Here is a 23,399-nt window from a genome sequence, read left to right as displayed (position 1 = left end):
CTTACATTACCCTTTCATTTATGGAAATGACTCTAAACCTGAAGCTTTCATTAGTGGAAATGTGTTCATTTGTATGTGTGGGTCAGAAGGAGTCAGACGACATTCAATTTTCAGATATTGTCCTTGTTATGCTGCCAATACCTCAATATCTTTCCAAAGGACACTTATTAGTGGGAATTTAAAATCAAAACCAGAGACTGCATTTGCTAAAATTAAAAATCTCTTATCTGAAATCTTGGTTTGTTATCTGAAAATTAAAATTTAACTTTTGCCTTGAAAGGAAATATAAAGTATATTTAAAAACTATTATAAATAAAAGAAATGTTAAAAAATCCATACTGTCTGTAATCTACAAATATAACATTGCAGTCCAATCCCACTCAGAATGAGATAGGTGTACTTAAATTTAATAGATAGATGGATCAGTAGATAGCAGGTAGATAATAGAGGGATAGAGAGATCTTTATGGGAACTTTTCTCTTAATGTGGGTTACTAAGTTTTAGCTATATTAGGATTTTAGCTCTAATATTCGTACTTTTACTTTGTTTAGACTGATATGTTGCTTCTCCAACAATATCCTTTAATTTCTTCTTTAACTCTCGGCTGGTTTTCTTATAAAAAAACAAATCTCGTTCCAACTGCTGAACTTTAGCTTCATAGACTTTAATAGTTTCTGCAATATTTTCACCTTCTTGGTCTAAAAAAAGACAGAAATTTGTTTTACTATGTTCCATTACATATATTACAACTTGATGAACAAAGCTACGTTTATTTTGCATCTTGCTAGCATTTTGTCTCCAACTTTGTGAAAAATAATACATTTAAATATTTAAAAGAACTCCTATGATTTTAAAGTTATAGAAAAATGAATAACCATGGATAAAAAAACAAAATTAAAGCACCTAACAAAAAGTAGTTAATTGAACTTGTGAGATTAGAAAAACATGGAGTCATTAATGTTTTAAAAAAGCAGATTTTTTTTTTTAATTTGATTTATATGCCGCCCTTCTCCGAAGACTCAGGGTGGCTTACAATGTGTTAAGCAATAGCCTTCATACTTTTGTATATTTATACAAAGTCAGCTTATTGCCCCCACAATCCGGGTCCTCAATTTACCTACCTTAGAAAGGATGGAAGGCTGAGTCAACCTTGAGCCTGGTGAAATTTGAACTTACAGTAATTGCAGACAGCTGGTGTTAATCACAATGCTATCAGTCTGCTGAGCTACCAGGCCCTATTTATGATTGCACCTATCATAAAGTAATAATTTACTGACAGAAAGACAGCCATTAATAAGTTTGAAAATTACTTCTTTAAGCAATAATGAGATTAACTTGGAAGAGGCACATCTTGATGAACCTGAGGATATTGTACCCAGGTACAGATAGTTGAATGATGGTTCAAAGTTAACTATGGTGCTAAAAAAGTGACTTACAACCCGTTCTCAAAGTTATGACGATTGCATCTCCCCCATGGTCACTGATCACAATTTAAGCACATAACAAACTGGCTTACATTTACAACAAATGCAATGCCTTATGGTCACAATTTATTTCCTTCCCATTCCTTCCAGCTCTATTCTGATTCTGATTCGTCTGCATTTCAAAAAGCAAAGTCAATAGGAAAATCCAGATTTGCTTAACAACTGCATGCTTCACTTAATCATGTGATTCATTTAATGACTGAGGTAAAAATGGTCATAAAATTTAGTCCAATCACATGATGACCGCATCCAGTCTCAACTGTGGTTATAAGTCAAAGACTACTGGTATTTTCCTCTATAAATTGTAGATACCAAGATTCTATTCCCCTGGTAAAGGAGGTCTTTAAAATTTTTCCCTTTCCCGCTATGGTCTTAATTCTAACCCTGCTACTGAATAACTGACATGAGACTGGGAGAAATGGAGCTTTGAAACAATTATCTCCCCTTTTCATCAGTTCTAACATTCAATGAATGAATTTCTGTTCATAGAAAAAGAAAAAAGTCAAATCTTGACTTCTTGTATCTAGTTATGTATGGAATATGTTAAAAGAATATGAATAATCAAAGCATGTTTATCTGAGTTTATTACAACTGACATTTTAAAGCAAAAGCTAATATAATAAGTGTCTCATAACTCTTTGTCTCTAGTACTATGAATTGTAATTTGTAGGTAAGCTGTGGCAGTAACAATATTTTAAAGATTTTATATTTTACATTAATGTTCAAATATTTTAATTTTATATATTGACTCTAATGAATATCCCGCATTAGATGGGAATATGAAAATGGTAAGTATATATTTAAAATTAATTTTGCTATTTCAAATATAAGGAGCAAACATAGCTCTGTGATACATACAGAAAAAATCAGATTCATAAGACCAGTTAGGACCTATCAAATTTTCATTCTCTTTGAGTAGTTCTAATAAAGGTCTTGTCTTGTTGGATAAGAACTATTTCCCACTGTGTCTAACCAGAAGCAAGATCCAATACCTTTACAGTGAAGTAGTATCAACTGAATCTTTTGTTCGTGTTCTTTTTGTTGAAGGGTGAGGCGCCTGTCACATTGCAGCATGAGATGTTCAAGTGCCAATTCAAGTTCTCTTACTATATTTTCTTGTTCCATTGCCCTCATTCTCAGTTCTTCAGACTGCACTTGCAATTTATGTTCACTTTCACGGAGTCGAACAACCTAAAAATAAGTAGTAGTCTTTTTGTAAAAGTATGTTTGAATATAAATTTAATGCATTGTTAGGATAATTTTTAAAAAATCAATTTGTAAGCTTGAACAGGGATTGTTAATAAAATCATCTAATTCAAATGTGCTATGAAACATATGTTTATAAAACATCAGTGGTTTCACTGCTCTCAGAGTTATAACACATACTTACCAGAAACAAAATATTTTTAGATGATTTATGAAACATGCACTCAGATAGAATGGCTACTTTTTAAGTATGTGTTATAATTTAAATTCAGAGAATAATAGAATGTAAATGTCGGGGGGAAATCCTCTCTGTGTCTAGTGTAAGAATCCAAAAACAAATACTGTAATCAGTATTTGTATTGTGTGTATTGTATTTGTATTGTATATGTGTATTTTCATACAAATTTTATTTTTATACAACTCCTTATGTTCATAAATTATCAGAAGTACATCAGATAGCTATTTTGTACCAATAAAAAGAACAGGCCAATTCTTCATTGCTGAATACTATTTTGTCAAACCTTGTTAAAATACTTTAAAAGAATTGCACGCAGTTCAGAAGCAGACAATGATATCAACTTTCCCATCACACTGGCTTCACTTTGTGTAAGGATCTGTGATGAGACTCTGATTGAGTTTTGATGGTTTTGTATGCTTTCATTTTTATAAGCAATGGCCGCTTCCAAGGTTTCAATTCCTTCCTCGAGTTGGAATAAAACATGTTCTTCCTAGGAAGAAAGAAAGCAGAAATGTCCAATGTATTACAATAAATCTGAAGGTTATTAATAATAATTAATCTCACAATTCCTGTGATTATGAACATACTGTAATACAATATTATGGTTATATTTATATATACTATAAATATATATACAATTATGTGTTGCAGGAAATGTTAAAAGTCTAATTATGGCATTGAGTTGTTATAGTAATTTTCAAACTATTTTGAAGAACTCATAGGTTCTTCAGAAGCCTATCATATGCTTCTTAGGGAAAGCAGAAACAGTATATAAACATCTATAGAAAAGGGACCAATTCTCAAATTTCTCGTCTATTGTGCTTGAATAAAGTCTCTTCTGTCTATAATGGAAGTAAGTATACAAACAAATAGTTCAAAATGAGAGATATTTCTTGTATTTATTCCATTGTTTTAAAATATTGTTCCCCAATTCTCCATCTGTGGCTTTTTGTGATTATTGCTACTTTTTTAGTAGTAGATATTTCTCTTTTTTAAGTTATAATCCAGAAAAGGAAAATAAAAAATAAAGATGAGGGTTTTTTCCTCTTTCTCAATATCCTTAATTCTTTAGTCCTATTTGGCACTCCATAGTTCTATAATCATATGATCTTTCACAACTTTCCCTTATCTGTTTGTTTAATGAAACTGCATTCCTTAGTTTAACAAAAATACATCCCTTAACATACAGGGGCTGCTGCTTTTTAGAAGCAGAGAAGAAAATACATAAACACAGAAAATGGGAGAAGAGGGCATCTTTCCTTGGAGGTACTTTTTACTGTTCAATTTCTTCTGAAAGGTTTTAACAAAATACCTTGATTCTTTTTTTAAAAAAAAACTACCAGCTCTATATATTACCAATTTGCCTAATTTGATTGCATTTGGATTTTTCTATTTAACAGCAGCTAATAGATATCAAATAGATAATGACTTACTTCTGCTGATAACACTCTGCCATTTTTTAATTTCTCATCCACACTGTTTCTTCTTTTTAACAGTTGATCCTTTTCTTTTTGCAAAGCCTGAACCTCTTCAAAAATCCTCCCTTGTTCATCAGTGGCACTCCTTTGAAGCTGCTTATTTTTGTCACAAAGTTCTTGATCTAACATACTTAGACGGGTAGATAATTTCAAACTATCTTCATTGAGAGCCTATGAAATCACAAATGAAAATATCACCCCTTTAAGAACAATAATTTTGAAGAGAGATATGGCACTTTAAAGACTATCCAGTTTAATATGGCATAAATCTTCATAAAATATATTCTACTGGAAACGTTTTAGAAATTTAGGATATCTTCATCCCTCCATGGCTGAACTAACAGTATCTACAATGAATATAATATAGGCTAGATGCAAATAGGCTTTGGCCAGATTTTGTTTCTCTGAAATCATGACTAATGGTTTCACCACAACTTCTTTAGCTTCTTTTGTGATTTCAAATTTAACGGGTCATCTGGTAAGAGCATCTACCATGTTGTGCCTGAGCTTTTGCTCATATTAAAAGATAAGTGAAAGGGAAGCATATGTCTTAGCAGTTTAACATTACAGACATGGGCGAACGCGCAGAACTAAGGAGATGGAACAAATTAAACATTCCTGTCAATGGGACCCCATGTCAGCAATCATCTTACAAAAACATTTTCATAGCAATTGCATTTGCAGCACAGCACAGCACAGCACGAAGTTAATTTGCTGTTTTGCCCAACAGAAAAACTGTAGGCATGCAAATGCAAAGCCAATCTAAGAATGGCACAAGTGCTACTTGTACCAAAACTATATCATGTGTTTTGGTAACAAAATACATTTTCTATATTGGTTTGAAATGTACTGTATTGGCTATTATGGGAGAAAGAGCAAAAAAAAATGATTACAAAACATACAGTAGTAGATGTATCCAATATTTCTCATTAAAAAATCAGTTAATTTGAAATTGCTAAAACATTTTTATACTGAGGACATAGGAAGCTGAGTTCAAGTGCAGAGTGCTAATTTCTAATTTCAATTCCTAGCATACCACAGTATTAAAAAGTACCTGGCTGGATCTCAGTTTTTTAATTTCCAAATGGCTTTTCTCCTGCATCAGTGTTTCCTTCTTTAGAATAATTGCTTCTCTTCTTTTTAAATCTTCCTCCAGAGCAGCTAACTCTTGATGCTGGTGCAAAATCTTTTCTAGTTCTTCATCTAAGCACTTCTTTTTCTCTTCCAATTTCTACATTGAGCAGAAATGATGCACAAATTTAGCTTCTCAATTATACTAACTTTAATACTATAATATTAAAAATAGTTTAATCAATGCTTATTTTTCAATGGGTTTAAAGTTCCAACTGGCATTTATAGTGTAATTTTATGCACATCAATCCAAAAGTAAGTCACATTCAACTCAATGGGACATACTCTAAGATTAATAGTAGAGGACTATTTAATTTAGTCAGGTCAAATGGCATACCTCATAAAACTATAATTTGTCCATGTGCTAAAAAAACACAGTCTTAAGTTATAACATCAAATCTGACAGATACAAGTTAAATCAATACATCTTGTAATTTGCAAAATAGTGTGCACATTAAGAATCCCATCGCAGTGTTTTTACAAATAGAAATATGAACAGAGATTTTTAAAAAATTATATGTATATATTTTTAAAGATTACAAATGTATCAACATACATTTCCAAGCTCTATGCTTTTTAAAATAATGACTCCTATAGATGTAGATTTTACTGGGGAAGTGGGGGTCGTCCTTGATGCTGGTTTTTTATTTTCCATGCTTTATCACTCTTTGTTTAAGAAAAATAAAAACAAATTGTTTGTGGAAGAGCCTTCCGCAACCTGCAAAATCCCTTCCTTTTCCCTTTGGGACTATTAGGCAGCTGAATTATCTGGTTCACGCCTCAAATACAAAACAAAAAGTCTTCTGAATCAGGATGCACTGGGAGAATAGAATGTACTTTGGCTCTGTAGTTTTGCCCACCTTTGAGTTCTGTACATCGAATGATTATGTCTGCTTATTTCAGCTGACTTGCACTTGTTTTGCTGTCAAATGGATTAGGTGTCAGGGTTCCAAGTAACACTCCCATGTTTTTCATTGGCTCTTCAGGCCTGCCATTAGGGTTATTGATGGATGGTTGACAGTTACCTCAGCAAATTTATATACCCATGGTATAATCGCAATAAGGATATTTCACCAAGCAGGCAAAAATTTGGGGGATGCAAAATTTATTTATTTATTTATAAAATTTATAGGCTGCCCATTTTTAACATTGGAGGGGGGAGCAGAAAAGGAATAAGAGCCAATGTTGCATTGGTGTGTGCTGAAGAGAGGGAACGGAGGTTGCATAGCTTGTTCTCCAGTTGAGGGACCAGAACCAGCATTCAGAGGGAGACCAGAAGTTCAAGTGCAGTTAGTCCTTGACTTAGAACCATTCAACCATTCATTTAGTGACCGTTTGAATTTACAACAGTGCTGAAAAAAGTGACTTATGACTGGTTTTCAGTTACCACTGTTATAACATCCTCCTGGTCACGCGATCAAAATTCAGGCATTTGACAATTGATATTACACAAGATAGATTCTTAAGTTGTGTCAGAAAATAAATGCTATTTTTGTATTAGAAATCTTCCTCTACAAAGACAAAACTACTTCTTTGTTTGAGGTCTGCGCCATCTCCCAAAAAGAATACATCACATGCTTCTAAAAAGGCAATTCATAGTATCAGTAATCATAATAAATTTTTGAACTGCTCTATGTTCTTAGTTAAAAATAAAAATTTCCCCATAAGATAACAGAGTTCTAGGAAATCATACAGGGCAGAGGCTAAAATAGAAAACAAGATTATCTGTAATCCTATAAATGAGGCAAGGTTAATTTCATGATTCACACAACCTCTTATACTGGTAATAAGGTCTTGTTTGCTCCCACCCCCACCCCCAATTCATAATTTTCTTAACCAGTGAAGCATTTTTAGTAGTCCCATGTTATGGATAGAGTAGAGCAAGGCTATCAAAAGCATTTCAGCAGACCAGCATTACAAAACTTCAATTGCCTGCAGTTGTTGGGGAGCCCCAGTTGAGTTTCTTTTCTTAAATGCAGCAATCTCTTCATCCTTTAGCTTTAGAATCTTCTCCTGCTGTTCTGTCTTTTGTTGAAGTTCCTGTAAGTAAATATATATATATTCAGTGGGGCAAAAAAGTATTTAGTCAGCCACCAATTGTGGAAGTTCTCCCACTTAAAAAGATGAGAGAGGCCTGTAATTGTCATCATAGGTAGACCTCAACTATGAGAGACAAAATGAGAAAACAAATCCAGACAATCACATTGTCTGATTTGGAAAGAATTTATTTGCAAATTATGGTGGAAAATAAGTATTTGGTCAATATCAAAAGTTCATCTCAATACTTTGTTATATATCCTTTGTCGGCTATGACAGAGGTCAAACGTTTTCTGTAAGTCGTCACAAAGTTGGCACACACTGTTGCTGGTATGTTGGCCCATTCCTCCATGCAGATCTCCTCTAGAGCAGTGATGTTTTGGGGCTGTCGCTGGGCAACACAGACTTTCAACTCCCTCCAAAGGTTTTCTATGGGATTGAGATCTGGAAACTGGCTAGGCCACTCCAGGACCTTGAAATGCTTCTTACGAAGCCACTCCTTCGTTGCCCGGGCGGTGTGTTTGGGATCATTGCTGAAAGACCCAGCCACGTTTCATCTTCAATGTCCTTGCTGATGGAAGGAGGTTTGCACCAGGGTGGATTTGATTTAAATCGAGTTGATTTAAATCACAATTTAAATCATGATTTAAATCACTAGTAAAAAGGCTTGATTTAAATCAACTCGATTTAAATCATAATTTTTAAAGAGCAACTGTCATCTCTGCTACTCCTTTGACCCACTGATTTTTTTGATTTTTTAAAAAAAATCATTGATTTTTATCCACCCTGGTTTGCACTCAAAATCTCACGATACATGACCCCATTCATTCTTTCCTGTACCCGGATCAGTCGTCCTGGTTCTTTGCAGAGAAACAGCCCCAAAGCATGATCTTGCCACCTCCATGCTTCACAGTAGGTATGGTGTTCTTTGGATGCAACTCAGCATTCTCTCTCCTCCAAACACGATGAGTTGTGTTTCTACCAAACAGTTCTACTTTGGTTTCATCTGACCATATGACATTCTCCCAATCCTCTTCTGGATCATCCAAATGCTCTCTAGCAAACTTCAGACAGGCCCGGACATGTACTGGCTTAAGCAGGGGGAAACGTCTGGCACTGCAGGATCTGAGTCCCTGGCGGCGTAGTGTGTTACTGATGGTAGCCTTTGTTACATAGGTCCCAGCTTTCTGCAGCTCATTCACTAGGTCCCCCCGTGTGGTTCTGGGATTTTTGCTCACCATTCTTGTGATCATTTTGACCCCACGGGGTGAGATCTTGTGTGGAGCCCCAGATCGAGGGAGATTATCAGTGGTCTTGTATGTCTTCCATTTTCTAATTATTGCTCCCACAGTTGATTTCTTCACACCAAGCTGCTTGCCTATTGCAGATTCAGTCTTCCCAACCTGGTGCAGGTCTACAATTTTGTTTCTGGTGTCCTTCGACAGCTCTTTGGTCTTCACCATAGTGGAGTTTGGAGTGTGACTGTTTGAGGTTGTGGACAGGTGTCTTTTATACTGATAACAAGTTCAAACAGGTACCATTAATACAGGTAATGAGTGGAGGACAGAAGAGCCTCTTAAAGAAGAAGTTACAGGTCTGTGAGAGCCAGAAATCTTGCTTGTTTGTAGGTGACCAAATACTTATTTTCCACCATAATTTGCAAATAAATTCTTTCCAAATCAGACAATGTGATTGTCTGGATTTGTTTTCTCATTTTGTCTCTCATAGTTGAGGTCTACCTATGATGACAATTACAGGCCTCTCTCATCTTTTTAAGTGGGAGAACTTCCACAATTGGTGGCTGACTAAACTTTTTTGCCCCAGTGTACATATTACTAGAATATCAAGTATTTCAGTTCTCATTTTGAAACATAAATTTTAGAGGCACAAAGTATTATAATCCTTGTCAGAAGACAATAAATTATCATATACAGTCATAGCCTTCCTTTACATTTAATATTTATATATCACTTTGATTAAGATTTTCAATACATAATCTGAGATCCAGTTTGGTATAATGGTTAAAGACACCATGCAAAAACCAGGAAATCATGAGCTGTAGGCACAAACCTAGCTCGGTGACTCTGGGGCAGTCTAATGGAAAACCACTTACAAAAAATATTGCCAAGAAGACTGAAGGGATTTGCCATCTAGTCACCAGGAGTCAAGACTGACTCAAAGGTACACATGCATGCATACACACGCACACACACACACCAGTAATCTTTACAAGTCTCAACAGTTGATATCGACTTACTACAATAATGTTGAAAGCCTGGAATTGAAGTAAAATACATGGTATCTCAAGTAAATTCAGAATTGAAATGATTTGAATTAGGAACCTTTTTGGGACTTGACTGTAATATGCAATTTCTGAAACCCTTCTTTGGTAAATAATGACATGCAGTTAATGTATAGTTTTGTGGAACTGTTTACACATAAAATTACACATTAACTGCATGTTACATTCACTGAAGAAGTGTTTTAGAAGTTGTGCATTACAATCAAGTGAAATGAAACTACTGTCATTAAACATAATAATTTACATATGAAATAAAATATTTTACCTTGATTTTCGATTGACCATGCTGAATTCCTGTTTCCAGTATTTTCTTTTTTTCATTCTCTTCCCGCAATTTTTTCTGTAATTGGGCTTGTTGATTTTTCATGTGATTAATATTCTGTTCTAGTTCTGATATACGTTTCTCATTCTGGGTAGATAATGATGCTAGATTCTTAGTTTCCTGTTGTTTTTTCTGTATGACCTGAAATCACATAATACATTTTATTTCATCAGTTACTGTTATTATACGTGAGACCCAAATACGCCAAGACTTGCATATATATATATATTTGTTTTCTGAGTTTTTCGCGGGTGTTTGTATGTAGGTCTTTGGTTATTCGGGTTTTCTCCTGCGTAAAATTGGAGGTTTCTTGGCAATATTTCGACGAAGTCTCATTCGTCATCTTCAGGCTGATGTCTTCAGCTTCGTGCTTCTAGGAGCAATGTGTGTGATCGCAGCTGTTTCTTCCTTTTAACTGCCAGTGGGGGTGTGAACTGATTGAGTGGGAGCTTGGCTGTGTTCTGATTGGGTGGCGGTGTGTTCTGATTGGTTGGGGGATTGGCTGTGCTCTGATTGGATGGGGGGTTGGCTGTGCTCTGATTGGCCAAAACTGAACACTTTAACAACAGAATAATCAGAGAAGCCATCGAGATAGAAAAACGTCCACACAGCATGAATAAACGAGATGATACCTCCCGCCTACCAGCCATTTGGAAACCTGCCCTTATTGACAAACGAGTCCCTAACACAAAGAATGACACCAGACCCACACTCATGAGAGCCACACAGGATGTAACCACCACACATCCACGCAGAAAGCAGACTCAAACCTACACTGATGATGAGGCACAACCGCAGACCAGAAGCCAGACCACAGCTGCATCATTAGCCCCTTTAAACCCCTCCAATCCATACATGAAGCAGACTGACACCCACCATGAAGAGGTAGCACGGCCACGAACACGAAGCCAAACAACAGCAACACAGCTCACCAGCTCAAATCCTCCTGCTACTCAGACTAACCCGAGCACAACCAAGCCCCCACCTAAACAGAACACACACCCATCCAATCAGAGCACAGCCAACCCCCCATCCAATCAGAGCACAGCCAAACCCCCAACCAATCAGAACACAGCCAAGCTCCCACCCAATCAGTTCACCTCCCCACTGGCAGTTAAAAGGAAGAAACAGCTGCGATCACACACATTGCTCCTAGAAGCACGAAGCCGAAGACACCAGCCTGAAGATGACGAATGAGACTTTGTCGAAACGTTTTCAAGAAACCTCCAATTTTACGCGGGAGAAAACCCGAATAACCAAAGACCTACATATATATATATATATATATATATATATATATATATATATATATATATATATATATATAACACAAAATATAAATAAAATGAAAATCATATTAATGTCTTGGTACTTGGCACAATATTGAGTTCATCATCAATTAAATTATCAAGGATTTTTACAGGTGGAGAACGTTACTTTCAGAAAACAAAACTATTATTGGAAATGCTCCATAATTAATAATTAACCTAATATCTAGGTTACATATGATATACAAAATTATTTGGGCAAGAATTGAAGCATAGGGCAAATGAGCAAAAAACTACATTTCTGGAGAAAAGATTCATACTATATTTGGGAGAGAGATATAGGTAGCCAGATAACAAAGCAGTGTAGTAACACCCATTGAGTAGCTTTCTGATCTCCAGTTTATGGTCTAAATCCCTTTGTTGCCATGGCTATTAAATCTATTCTACTATATCACACCAACCCAGCAAGATTCATGAATTATAATATCAAGTATCTATTCTCTAGTTGAGAGACTAGACGAAATATTATTTTGTACTTTTTACAGATTATGCACACATTTTTATGAATTTCCCGATGGTAAATACCTGAACTTTCCGTTTTGCTGTGTCCATCTTTTTTCTGAATTCTTTCTGTAATCTGGCTTTTTCAGCAATGTCCCTTAGTTCCTTGTTCTCTAGTTCTTGCAGTTGCTTTTGTGTGTCTGCTAAATCAATTTTAGCCTGCTCTGCTTCATGCTCCAGCTGTGTTATTTTCAGAGAATATTGCTGGCTTACAGATCGAGCATCGTTACCTTAAAAATATTAAATTAAAAAAATGGAGATCTCATTTGTGACTTTTGGCATTGTAGCAGCTATTGTTATCATTTTAAAAAACGTTAACATATTTATTACAAAAAAAAATTCAAAAACTGATCCAATTGATACTAAAGATGGCTCCTCGTAAACATATTTTATTCTCAAAATAACCAGGAGGTGGATTAGGCAACGAAATTAAAATAAATGGTTCAACATCATTTAATGTAACTTTTTAGATAACAATTCACAAACTGGAAATTGCTCCAATCTTAACAAATGCTGTACGTTGACTTTACGCTCCCTTTAAAAAACAATTGTTTTTGCACTGTGCAGCAGTAATTATCTCATATAAACCTTGGTTCTTTTTTTTTAATGTATTGATATTCAAAGTATAAGTCACAAAATACATTTACCTGTTTTCACCAATTCTTTAATGAGTTCTTCTTTCATTCTGATATTAAGGGTAAGTTCATTCATTTTTTGCTTGGCAGCAATAAGTTTTAGCTCTGAATTCTTTAACTTTTGCACATTTATTATCTGACTTTTCTTGATAAATTCAATATCTGCACCTTTAAAGAAAGTATACTGTTTTAAGAACATATAACATAATTCTTAGAGACGCCTAAAAACTTAGGTGTAAGCAGTTTTGGGACTAACAGAACAAAACTAGGCTAAGTATATTATAAAATGAACTGTATTTCTGTAGAAGAGACTTTTTTTTAAAAAGGTTGAAATCTATTTTTAGTATATATTGTTAAGTACAGAAAATTTATGAATACAACTGATTATATATGAAAGAAACGACAGGTAGCTCTCAACTTAACAGCAGTTTGTTTAGTGACCATTTGAAATTACAAGGAACTGAAAAAAGTGACATAAACATTTTTCACACTTAATGACTGTTTCAAGATCGCCATGATCACATGATCAAAATTCAGATGGTTGGCAACTGACTCCTATTTATGACAGTTGCAATGTCCGAGGGGTCATATCCTTTTGCAACCTTCTCATAAGCCAAGTCAATGACAAAGCCGAATTCACTTAACAACTGTGTTACTAACTTAACTACTGCAGTGATTCACTTAACAATTGTGACAAGAAAGGTCCTAAAATGGGGCAAAATTCACTTAACAACTGATTCACTTAACAGAAATTTTAGACTCAATTGTGGTCATAAGTCGAGGACTACCCGTATATGTATCTAATATACAAATGAGGATTTCATATATAGCATAGTGAGTTACTTAAGCTTCCAAGTGTAGTTTGAAAATTAATTGTGTGTACATTGGTCAATGCAGATAAGCTTAATTAAACTTGTTAATACAGTGTTAAAAAATAGCATGCAGTAATATGGAGATGTGTATAATATCAAAATGTCACCTGTAATATATTAATTCTCATTTAATGGCACTCATAATGATTTTTCATATTTATTGATTACAACTTAAAATGCTACATGTTTAAGTCTTTGTGTAATAAAATATATTTTAAGATTTTTTAAAGTTTTACTGACATGCTATATTATTCATTACATATTTGAATGTACTGTTAGTTTTTTAAGAGCTTGTTTGCTTAAAAGTATTTTTATTGAAAGGCATTTCAATAAATATTTAAAATATTAAAGAGCAAATATGTATATTTTATGAAATTTAATATAAGTTAATATTATAGTACAGATATCATCCTCATTTATTAATTATGCATTACTTTGAATACAAATCCATATTTTCAGAATCCCGTTCCCATTTTATTCTTTGGACTACGTAAAACACAATAATAATGGTATATCAATTTACCTTCTTTATCTGTAACAGCTTCTGTTGATGAAAGATTTCCGATTTCTGAACTGGCATTTTGATGTATGTCTTTTCCTTCAGTTATATAGCTAGGAGGAGCCTGCTTCTGTGTCCATGTACGGTTTAAGGAACGTCTAAGTAAAAATTAAAGCAGGCATTTTTTTTAAGTAAAACATACAAATACAGCTTGAGATGACAAATGTATTACAGGTAGTCCTTGACTTGCAACCATTTGTTTAGTGACCCTTCCAAGTTACAAGAGCATTAAAAAAAGTTACTTATGACTATTTTTCACACTTACAACCATTGTAACATCCCATGATTGTGAGATCAAAATTCAGATGCTTGGCAACTGACAAAGTTAATGAGGAAGCCAGATTCACTTAACAACTGTGTTACTAATTTATTTACTTAACAACTGTGATGAGAAAGTTAATACAATGGGGCAAAACTCACTTAACTCTCTTGCTTAACAACAGAAATTCTGGGCTTACTTACGATCATAAGTCGAGAACTTCCTGTAATTGTAAGCATTTTTACAATGAAATAATGTTTTATGAACAAAACAGTGCTGTGAGTATTGCTGCTAAATAAAAATGTGATTGCTATTTTCTTTTGGCGCATTTGTTATCTTGTTTATTGATGAATTCAAAGACAGCTTTATAAGGACTATCGCATCTTACAGAAATACAACTTTCTATTAGCTATTCCGGAATTAAACTGCAATGTCGTTTAGATGGGTTACCTTTGTAAATATCCAAAAATTGCAATTATTGGGGTATAATGTCATATCTAGGTTACTAAATGATACAGGGGACATAAATCATAAATATGTTGTACTGAAGGATCTGCAGTGGTTGCTAGTTGGCTACTAAGCAAAATTTAAAGTGCTATGGTTTATCTTTAAAACTGTAACTAGCTTAGAACTAGACAAACTGAGGGACCATCTCCATTAACCTCCTCTTACTCAGATCAGCAGAAGAGGGCCCTTTGAAGGTCCCCCATCAGAAGTTACAGAAAACATTGTTGACTGTTGGTTCAGCTTCTGTCTACTATAAAATTGTTTCAAATTTAAATTTATTTTCATAGAGTGAACTAACAGATATGCACATTAAATATCACAAGCTCTAATTAACATATTGGTCATATGTGATCAAAAACATACCTAAATCTGAATCTCCTTCCAGTCTTGGCATTGTTTTCATCATCATCACTGTGATCAGAAAAGCAATAATGAAGGACTTCATCTTGCTCTTCTATGTGATCCATCATGATCTGATTACGGGTTTGAAATCCAGCTATAACTTTACTTAAGGAATACATCGGAGGGCTTGTGTGTACCTTTTAAATAAGTTTTTAAAAATTAAATATTTTTATTCAGGTTCTGTTTAAAAAGTACTCAGTGGATAATGTAGTGCAAGTAATTTTATATGATTCAAATCCCCATTTTGGGGGAGAAGGTTAGGATGAGTTATTGTGTTTACATCTTTGCTTGTTCTGATAATCAGAACTATATTAGTTGCTATTTTTATTTATTTATTTGTCAAATCAGGAATTTGCCCACCTCCATAAAGAATGTGTACAACATTAAAATTTGTAAGAACAATAAAACAAAAAGCAATGTACACCCAGAAGAGAAAACTTTCAGACTAACTAAGTAAAAATACATAAGATAATTACCAACCATCTAATCCAGCTCTGGGGGAAAGCAATGTTTCCAGGGATTTTTTAAATGAAGTGGGGGCAGGATATGAAATTCCAAGGGATATGCTGTTACATAGAGCAGGCATAACAGAGAAGGTAAAAAGTCCAAGGCCTGTTTAATGAAACTATTTGAACACTGGAACCTGGAAGAGGTCTGCATTGTCCAATTGTATAGGACAGACAGATACTATTGTAGGAGGGCTTTATAGGTGGAAACCAGCATCTTGAATTGCACCTAGAAGCGAAGTGGCAACATGTTGAGCTCATGGAGCATTAGTGTTATGCAGTGGTGGGTTTCAATTTTTTTTATTACTGGTTCTGTGAGTGTGGCTTGGTGGGTGTGGCTTGGGCATGGCAAGGGAAGGATACTGTAAAACCTGCTGAAACCCACCTCTGGTGTTATGTAAGAATGCCAAAAATGTCGATTATTACCCACCTCACTGCATCCTGGACCAGCTGTAAGTGTTCCTCCATCCAGGACTAAACATGGAAAATTTCCAGGATTTGGGACCCTAAATACCCACAATCCCTCAGTCTTGCTGTGATTGAGACTGAATGTATTTTCTCCATCCATATTCTCGGCCTTCAGTTTCTGACAGCCTCACTTGGGCACCCAGTATTGAAATGTACAATTGGAAAACATCAACCACTGACAAATGACTTTGCTCAGTAACTTACAGATGTTAAACAGAAGGGGTGAAAATATTGAGCCCTGAAGCATCTCCAAGTGAGTAGCCATAGGCTACAGCACCTTTGTTCCTGCCAACACCTAGAATTATTTGCATAGAAGAAAACACATAGCACAGCATCCTCCACTCCAGTTCAGAAGGATACCCCAATTAATGGTATCAAAAACTGCCAAGAGATCAAGGAGAATCATATTGGAGATTCATGATCTGCCTCGGGTTGAGTTTATACCTCTTATCAGCCTCTGTCTTTATTTTACAATATCCAAACTACATGATATTCTTTTTTTGTGACATTCAGAGACTATTCAAGCCAGTTCCCAACACTAACTCTGCTATGTTCCACAGCTGTCCAATGCAGACATATCAGGAATGGGCAACCTTTTAAAATATTGGAACAGAACAGAACAAAGAACCTAGATCTAGTGTCAAAGGTGGAACAAATATGGGGAATATCAAAACCACCAGATAGAAATGGAAGAAATGGAGGAAATAAATGCACTATATTTGCCATCTTTAAATGGGATGGGAGAAATTATTCATTAGTTTTTTTCATCAATTAATCAACCTACAGATGCTCATGTTACCAGTTCCCTTCAACTTTGATTAATAAGTTGCAAATAATAAAGTTAATTAAATAAAAAGATTTTTTTTCATATATACCTTTCGAGAATCCAATCTTAATGGTATGTTACTCATCTGCATCAAACTTTTAGTTAATGGAACACTATAGGGCCTTTTAGCTGATATTACTGCAGCTGGTCCATCTCCAGAAGCACCATTAGAGGCAGATGCTTTCGCCATTTTCTCCAATTTGTCGTTTAGCTGGTTAATTATAAGTCGCTGCTCTACCATTTTTTCATTCTTGAAATGAAACAAAATTGCATTTATTAAACTACAGAATTGCAGAAATTAAAACCACTGAAATTTGGATTCAATTTAAATTTAAAATTGCATTCTTATATGCACTTACATGAGAATAAATCTTGATGATAATCCTAATTATAATGTTCTCAAACTATTTATGGTTGTAATATTTTTGTATTATTATTAAGAAATCTATGATTTCCTAAACAACTTGCAGAAAACTTAAATTACCTGTAACCTATTTGTATCTTGTGCCTCCTTTAGTGATTCCAGATATTCACGATTTTCTTGTATCAGCTTTTGTATCTGATCTTGCAATATTTTTATTTCCAGTTCTTTTTCACTGAAGACTTCTGCATCTGTTGCAAGAGCCTGCTAGATAATAAAGAGAGAATAAAATAAATGACTGAACATATGAAATGGAAAGTCCACAAATGGAAATGCATTGTGATATTTGCTGCAAATACAATAATTCTGCTGTAAGTACTGTATTGCATTAATTGTATATATTTTATTGTATATAACCCAAGTATAGTATGCAAAAATTATGAACACATATTGTCTTAAACAATTAAGTGTATTTAATTTAAACCAACGAAAATGTTAGTAAAAAAACCTTTGCCACATTTTACATTTTGATCTTATAGGGAAAATGGTGTGTACTAATAGCACCCTGTTGTTTCCTTAAGATCATTCCTGCAAATAATAACATTACTTTAAAAAACATTCCTCATATTTCATGTACGATTTGAGATGGGATAGCTAAAAAGAGAATTACCATGACTGGAAAGGAAATTGAATTCTAATTGTGAATGGTGTAATTATTAATAACAGTTGTTCAGAAAGTTACTAATGGAAAAGTTCTCTTTCATCTTACATAGTAATCTTCCTAAACATGTTTCCTTGTAGCAGCAGAAATGAGGAGAATTAAACTCTATTTTCTTGTGTCACTACAGTGCTTGGTACTGAACAGTACATCTGCCATCTGGCAAATAGAAGGAAAAATGTAATAAAAGTAAATGAATAACCTAAAGAACAATTAACCTTTTAACTAATTTAATTACTTTCCGTAATTACAGTCCACTTGGCTATTAACAGGTGCTGCAACTAAATCTAATTTATTAAATCTAGTTTATATCAATAGAGTTATTATGACAAATAGAACTGGTATTCATTCCTGTTTGCTGTCATAACTCCAAGATGCAGGGGGTGGGGGGCTGTCTCAGATAAAGAGTTTGGGGATGCCACAGGAGAAACAAGGGAAGGGCTGGTGTAGGCTGTGTGTGAGCTGGGGGAAGATTAGCATGGTCTGGTGCAGGCCACGTGCAAGCAGGAATGAGTGCTACAGATGGGACAAAAGAAGGATCAACTTGTGACCTTCTCTGCCAGCTTCCCCATTGACTTGGCTTGTGAAGCCAGCAGGGAAGGTCACAAATGGTGAACATATAACTGCATTTCTTTGTGAGTAATTGCAAGTCATGTACCTACAAACTGGGATTTCTATGACTGTGGGGATGTTGTGAGGACACAAACCTGGAGAACATCTATTTTTTCAGGGTCACCATAACTTTGAATTATCACTAAACAAATGGACACAAGCCTAGAATTATCTGTACATGTCAGGTAGGAAACAGATGTTTGAACCAGAAAATGGGGGGTTGGTTTTCAGGCTGGTTTTTACTCTGCAAAAGCCAAATAGTCAGGCAGGGTGTGTATCACATTAAAGTAAGATTATTACACTGTTACAGAATTCCCAGGAGCCAGATAAAACGTAGAATGTATCATATGAATATTTAAACCCTACCATTCCAGGGAATCCATTATGTTTATTAACATCACTAGAGTTTTGGTTGAACATATGAGTTCCTGATGAAATATATGTCTGTGAGTTTGCCATGCCAGTATTACCATCCTTAGTCATATCCTTGCTAGATGTAGTATTATATGCTAATGATAAAGACAGTACCAATCAGCCTTGGCACATTTTGGCCAGCAAGCCACAAGTGCAACCAGTAAAACTCAAGTACGCTCATGTTGTTCTGTGCAAACTAGAATCTGATTCACAGACTATCTGGCAGGTTATAACACATCCCATTCTAAAGCTAATCTTGGATGGGGTGGCAGTGCTCCAAACAGACCCTATGCGTAATCTGGGGGGGGGTTTCTCCTGGCTCATGACTCCTGCTTAAAGAGCAGGTGGCCAGTGGAGCCTTAGCCCAACTGCAGATTATGTGTCAGTTATGCCCTTTCCTGGACCAACAATCCCTATTGAGAGTCACTCATGCTCTAGACACCTCCTGTCTTGACGATTACAATGCGCTCTACATGGGGCTGCCCCTGAAATGCATCTGGAAGATCCAATTGGTGCAAAATGCAGCGGCCCGCATGGTTTTGTGCAGACCTCGGTGTGCACATGTATCACCTCCTGCGGGAACTGCGCTGGTTGCCAATTTGATTCTGGGTGCAATTCAAGGTGCTAGTTGTCACCTTTAAAGCCCTCCATGGCTTGGGACCAGGTTATCTGAGGGACCGTCTCTTGCCAGTTACATTTACTCGACCCATTAGAGCAGGGAGACAAGGAATGCTGCGAGTCCCATCCCCTAAAGAGATACATTGGCGGGACCCAGAAGAACGGCCTTCACTGTGGTGGCTCCCTCTCTCTGGAACATCATCTCACCAGACATTAGACTGGCTCCCACTTTAACATTCTTTTGGAAGGCCCTGAAGACACGGTTCTGCCAGTGGGCCTGGGGAACCCAGAGCGGGAAGGAGCCCATTAAATGGCTAGTATGAATGTATGGTGTTGCCAGAGTGGAGAGTTATTATTTTACTATTTTTCTCTTTATTATTTTTATTTCTTTTATATGGTGTTTTTATGTCCTTGTAAGCTGCCATGAGTCGCCATGGGCAAGATGGCAATATAAATTTTCTAAATAAATAAAAGCTACATATGCAGTTTTCTCATACACTCTCAAATTTGTACTAAAAAGGGAAAAGACAAAGCAGCTTTAACATATTTTACTTATTAGAAGCAATTTCTAGTGATCAAGAAGTACATTTACTGTTATCTATAAGTAGTATTACATGTCTGTAGGTAAGAATTTCATACAAGAGTGTATTAAATTCAGTGTGGTAAAAATGGAAGGCAAAAGTACTGAACTAGGAAAATCTAGAGCTTTGCATAAGAAACGCAAAATTCTAGATTTGAGAAAATTCCTTACTTTTGCAAGAAACTTTTAAAACAAAGTTCATAATGTTCAGCAGGTTCCTCTGATTATGCATAATGACATTTCAGAATTCTAAGAAAAAAAGGCTTATTGTATAACATTTTCTCCTGCTAATTTAAGATTCACTCATAATTATTTCAAGCTTATGTCCCACTAGGCCTACCCAATAATTTAATTAAAGTGCAGAACATTACTTAAAGTAGCTCTGATGGGCAGGTAATGGAAATATAAGAGCCATTTTTAATACCCAAGGGACATTGTTTGTTTATAGTTGATGCATGAGAAAAAAAATAATGCCTTTGGATGTTGGACTTATCATCTTTATGATTCAACCAATATACATATAATTTATAAAAGATCCCTAACAGAACTAATTTTCCAGAAATAATTTGATTTGTAATTTTATATACTATATTTCAGCCTCCCCAGTCTGATGTTCCCCAGGTGAGTTGGGGTAGACTGATGAATAACTTATAATTCATATTGATTTTCATCTTTTATAATGACAATATTCAGTTATCATTTCTGTTACTAGCTACATTCTTGTAATGTAAGCATTTTAGACTAGGGAGAAAGACAGGAAGAGATGCAAACAAAGGAACTCTATGAAGAAACAGTTCATGCTGAAATGAAAATGAAATATTAGCCAAGAGAAAGATAATAGAACCACTCAAGTTTTAAAAGATTGCTTCACTGTTTATGAGCTTAAAAAATAGTAAAAAATTACAAATGATCTATGTTACCGTAGAAAAAGCAGCTAGACAAGTTCCAAAAGATAAGCTGAAAGACTTCTTGGCTGGGGATGACCTGCCAAAGCTCTGACCTTTGAAAGAAATCCATAATTTCCTGAGAGAAGATCTCTTATGCTGTATTAATGATTGCATATTGAACCATTTACAAATAAAGAACCCATGTTTAGTATTAAGTTGTACTAAATTGAGGTATTGTTCTCCTGCTTGTTGTTTTAAGATGCCTCTCAAATTATCTTGTAGGACTGATCAAGCTGACATGCTGGAATGGGAGGGAAGATAAATTCATTTGAACAAAACTCTGCCTTAATGTGCAGACAACACTTCTGTATACAATCTTTTATTAAGCCCTTATATTAAATGTACAGTAAGTACCTGATATTTCTTCAGCTCCCTTTTAAGCTGAAGAATTGTGATATGATACGGTCCTTCTTGGTCGGCTACTGTTCCACCGTTTACCTGGGGAATAGATGCCTCTCTCCTAATTCCCTGTGCTACATGAATCCATTCTTGCAGTTTTTCAAGTTGATTTTTTGATAGGTTAGCAATGTTTTTTAAATCAACAAGAAATAAATAAGCTTCTTCAATGCAATTTCGCAAATTAAAACTTTCAATTTGAAACTGAGCAAGCTGCTGTTCAAGACAACGAATTCTGTTTTTGTCTTGGCATAAATCCTGTGACCCTTGGCTACCAGAAGACTGTCCATTAGTTTGTTGGTTTTGCAAGGCTTCCCGAAGCAATTTAATGGCAAGCTCCATTTCATCTATACGATCCCAGTCTGGGTTATAGTTGACAATAGGTTTGTTCCTAATATTTTTTGCTCTGTTTGCATACTTGATGGAATTTAATGATTCATCAAAATCAGAAGAAGATGGACTAATACATGTTATCATGACAGTCTTTGCATTGCCTCCTAAAGAGTCTTTAAGGATACGTGTGATTTTAGCATCCCTATATGGAATGTGTACGTTTTTTCTCTTTGGGTCTCCAAGTGCACTTATCACATTTCCCAAAGCTAGTAAACCACTGTTGATCTGAATGGATTCTTTGAATCTTTCACCAGTGTTGCCAGTTTTTGTAACTCTTTCTGATCCGGCAAGATCTACGAAGTGGAACTTAGAAGCGATCTGCTGTCCAGAATTTTTAGGTGAATTTTGTGCACCCTCTTTGTCCTTCTGCAAAGGCTGCTGTTGTTGACAGACACTGATGGTAAAAACAGCATGGGATCGGCTGGAATGCTCATTCATTTGGGTTGTCCCTGTATGTCTAGCAGCAGTCCCTGTTTCCAACAGGCTCATCACTTCTTCTGTACTTTCCACTTGGCAGTCTTTGGCACCAACGATTACTAAAACAATAAAGGTTATAAATTTAAATTTAAATTTAAACATTTTCAGAAAAAATCAGATTACATTTTAAACAAATATAGGCAATCCAGTTATTTTTCAAGCATGAAAGAATTCATATAAGATATAATATTATAAAATAAGCAGCAAATGAAGCTTTCATCAAAATGTATGGTGTGATACCACAAAGATGCTTTGTCTCTTGCATACTTGTATTTAAGAACTAGTATTTGTATATTTGTAGGATAACATACATACAGTTGTAGATTACAAACCAATAGTTGAATGGTAGTACAATGTCTGCTAGCTTAGGTAGAACTGGAAAGAAATATGTCAGAAATCCTGTCACTGTCAGAGTAACCCCTAATGAGCTGGACAAATTGATGATCTAACCTAGTATTCTTACAATATTTTTAACTATATTCAACTGCATAAAAAATGGTTGCAGAATCAATAGAAAGTAAAGTAGGGAAATCCTTGGATGTGCCGGTACATGTACTGCATGTAGCTGTATGAAAATTTTATGATGCTCCATTGTGCCTCTAAGTGAGATAACAAATTGAAAAAAAGCTTTAAATGGAGAAAAAATACTCATAGCACTACAATGGACATTTGAAGAAAATGTATGCATTATTGACCCAAAGGTGCTTTTTTCAAGAGGCAACTGGATTTTTGTTTTTTCTTTGAAGATGTTTTGCTTCTCATCCGAGAAGCTTCTTCAACTCTGACTGGATGGTGGGGAATGGAAGGATTTATACTCCTTGC

The 23,399-nt window shown here is 35.2% G+C and overlaps 1 protein-coding gene and 1 long non-coding RNA gene across 2 annotated transcripts in view; one reads left to right on the top strand and one right to left on the bottom strand.

Moving 5' to 3' along the window:
* Positions 1 to 23,399, top strand: part of LOC117661402 (uncharacterized) — a 37,008-nt gene that overhangs the window by 7,597 nt on the left and 6,012 nt on the right. The window contains exon 2 of the long non-coding RNA XR_004589989.3: positions 17,648 to 17,793. This is a non-coding gene — a long non-coding RNA (uncharacterized LOC117661402). The remainder of the gene's footprint in view (positions 1 to 17,647; positions 17,794 to 23,399) is intronic.
* Positions 1 to 23,399, bottom strand: part of KIF27 (kinesin family member 27) — a 30,325-nt gene that overhangs the window by 3,209 nt on the left and 3,717 nt on the right. Inside the window, exons 4-17 of the mRNA XM_034410163.3 lie at positions 21,666 to 22,636; positions 17,546 to 17,689; positions 17,111 to 17,311; positions 15,223 to 15,398; positions 14,058 to 14,191; positions 12,675 to 12,830; positions 12,052 to 12,257; positions 10,142 to 10,339; positions 7,470 to 7,577; positions 5,461 to 5,637; positions 4,362 to 4,577; positions 3,212 to 3,418; positions 2,477 to 2,675; positions 537 to 698 (exon numbers count right to left, since the gene is read on the bottom strand). Coding sequence (XP_034266054.2) covers positions 537 to 698; positions 2,477 to 2,675; positions 3,212 to 3,418; positions 4,362 to 4,577; positions 5,461 to 5,637; positions 7,470 to 7,577; positions 10,142 to 10,339; positions 12,052 to 12,257; positions 12,675 to 12,830; positions 14,058 to 14,191; positions 15,223 to 15,398; positions 17,111 to 17,311; positions 17,546 to 17,689; positions 21,666 to 22,636 — 3,255 coding nt within the window. The remainder of the gene's footprint in view (positions 1 to 536; positions 699 to 2,476; positions 2,676 to 3,211; positions 3,419 to 4,361; positions 4,578 to 5,460; positions 5,638 to 7,469; positions 7,578 to 10,141; positions 10,340 to 12,051; positions 12,258 to 12,674; positions 12,831 to 14,057; positions 14,192 to 15,222; positions 15,399 to 17,110; positions 17,312 to 17,545; positions 17,690 to 21,665; positions 22,637 to 23,399) is intronic.

Source organism: Pantherophis guttatus, chromosome 2 (genome assembly GCF_059756535.1).
Source record: "Pantherophis guttatus breed Tessera chromosome 2, ASM5975653v1, whole genome shotgun sequence".
NCBI classification, from domain to species: Eukaryota; Metazoa; Chordata; class Lepidosauria; order Squamata; family Colubridae; genus Pantherophis; species Pantherophis guttatus.
Note: the sequence above shows the minus strand (reverse complement) of the source record. Positions and strands in the feature narration are given on the sequence as shown.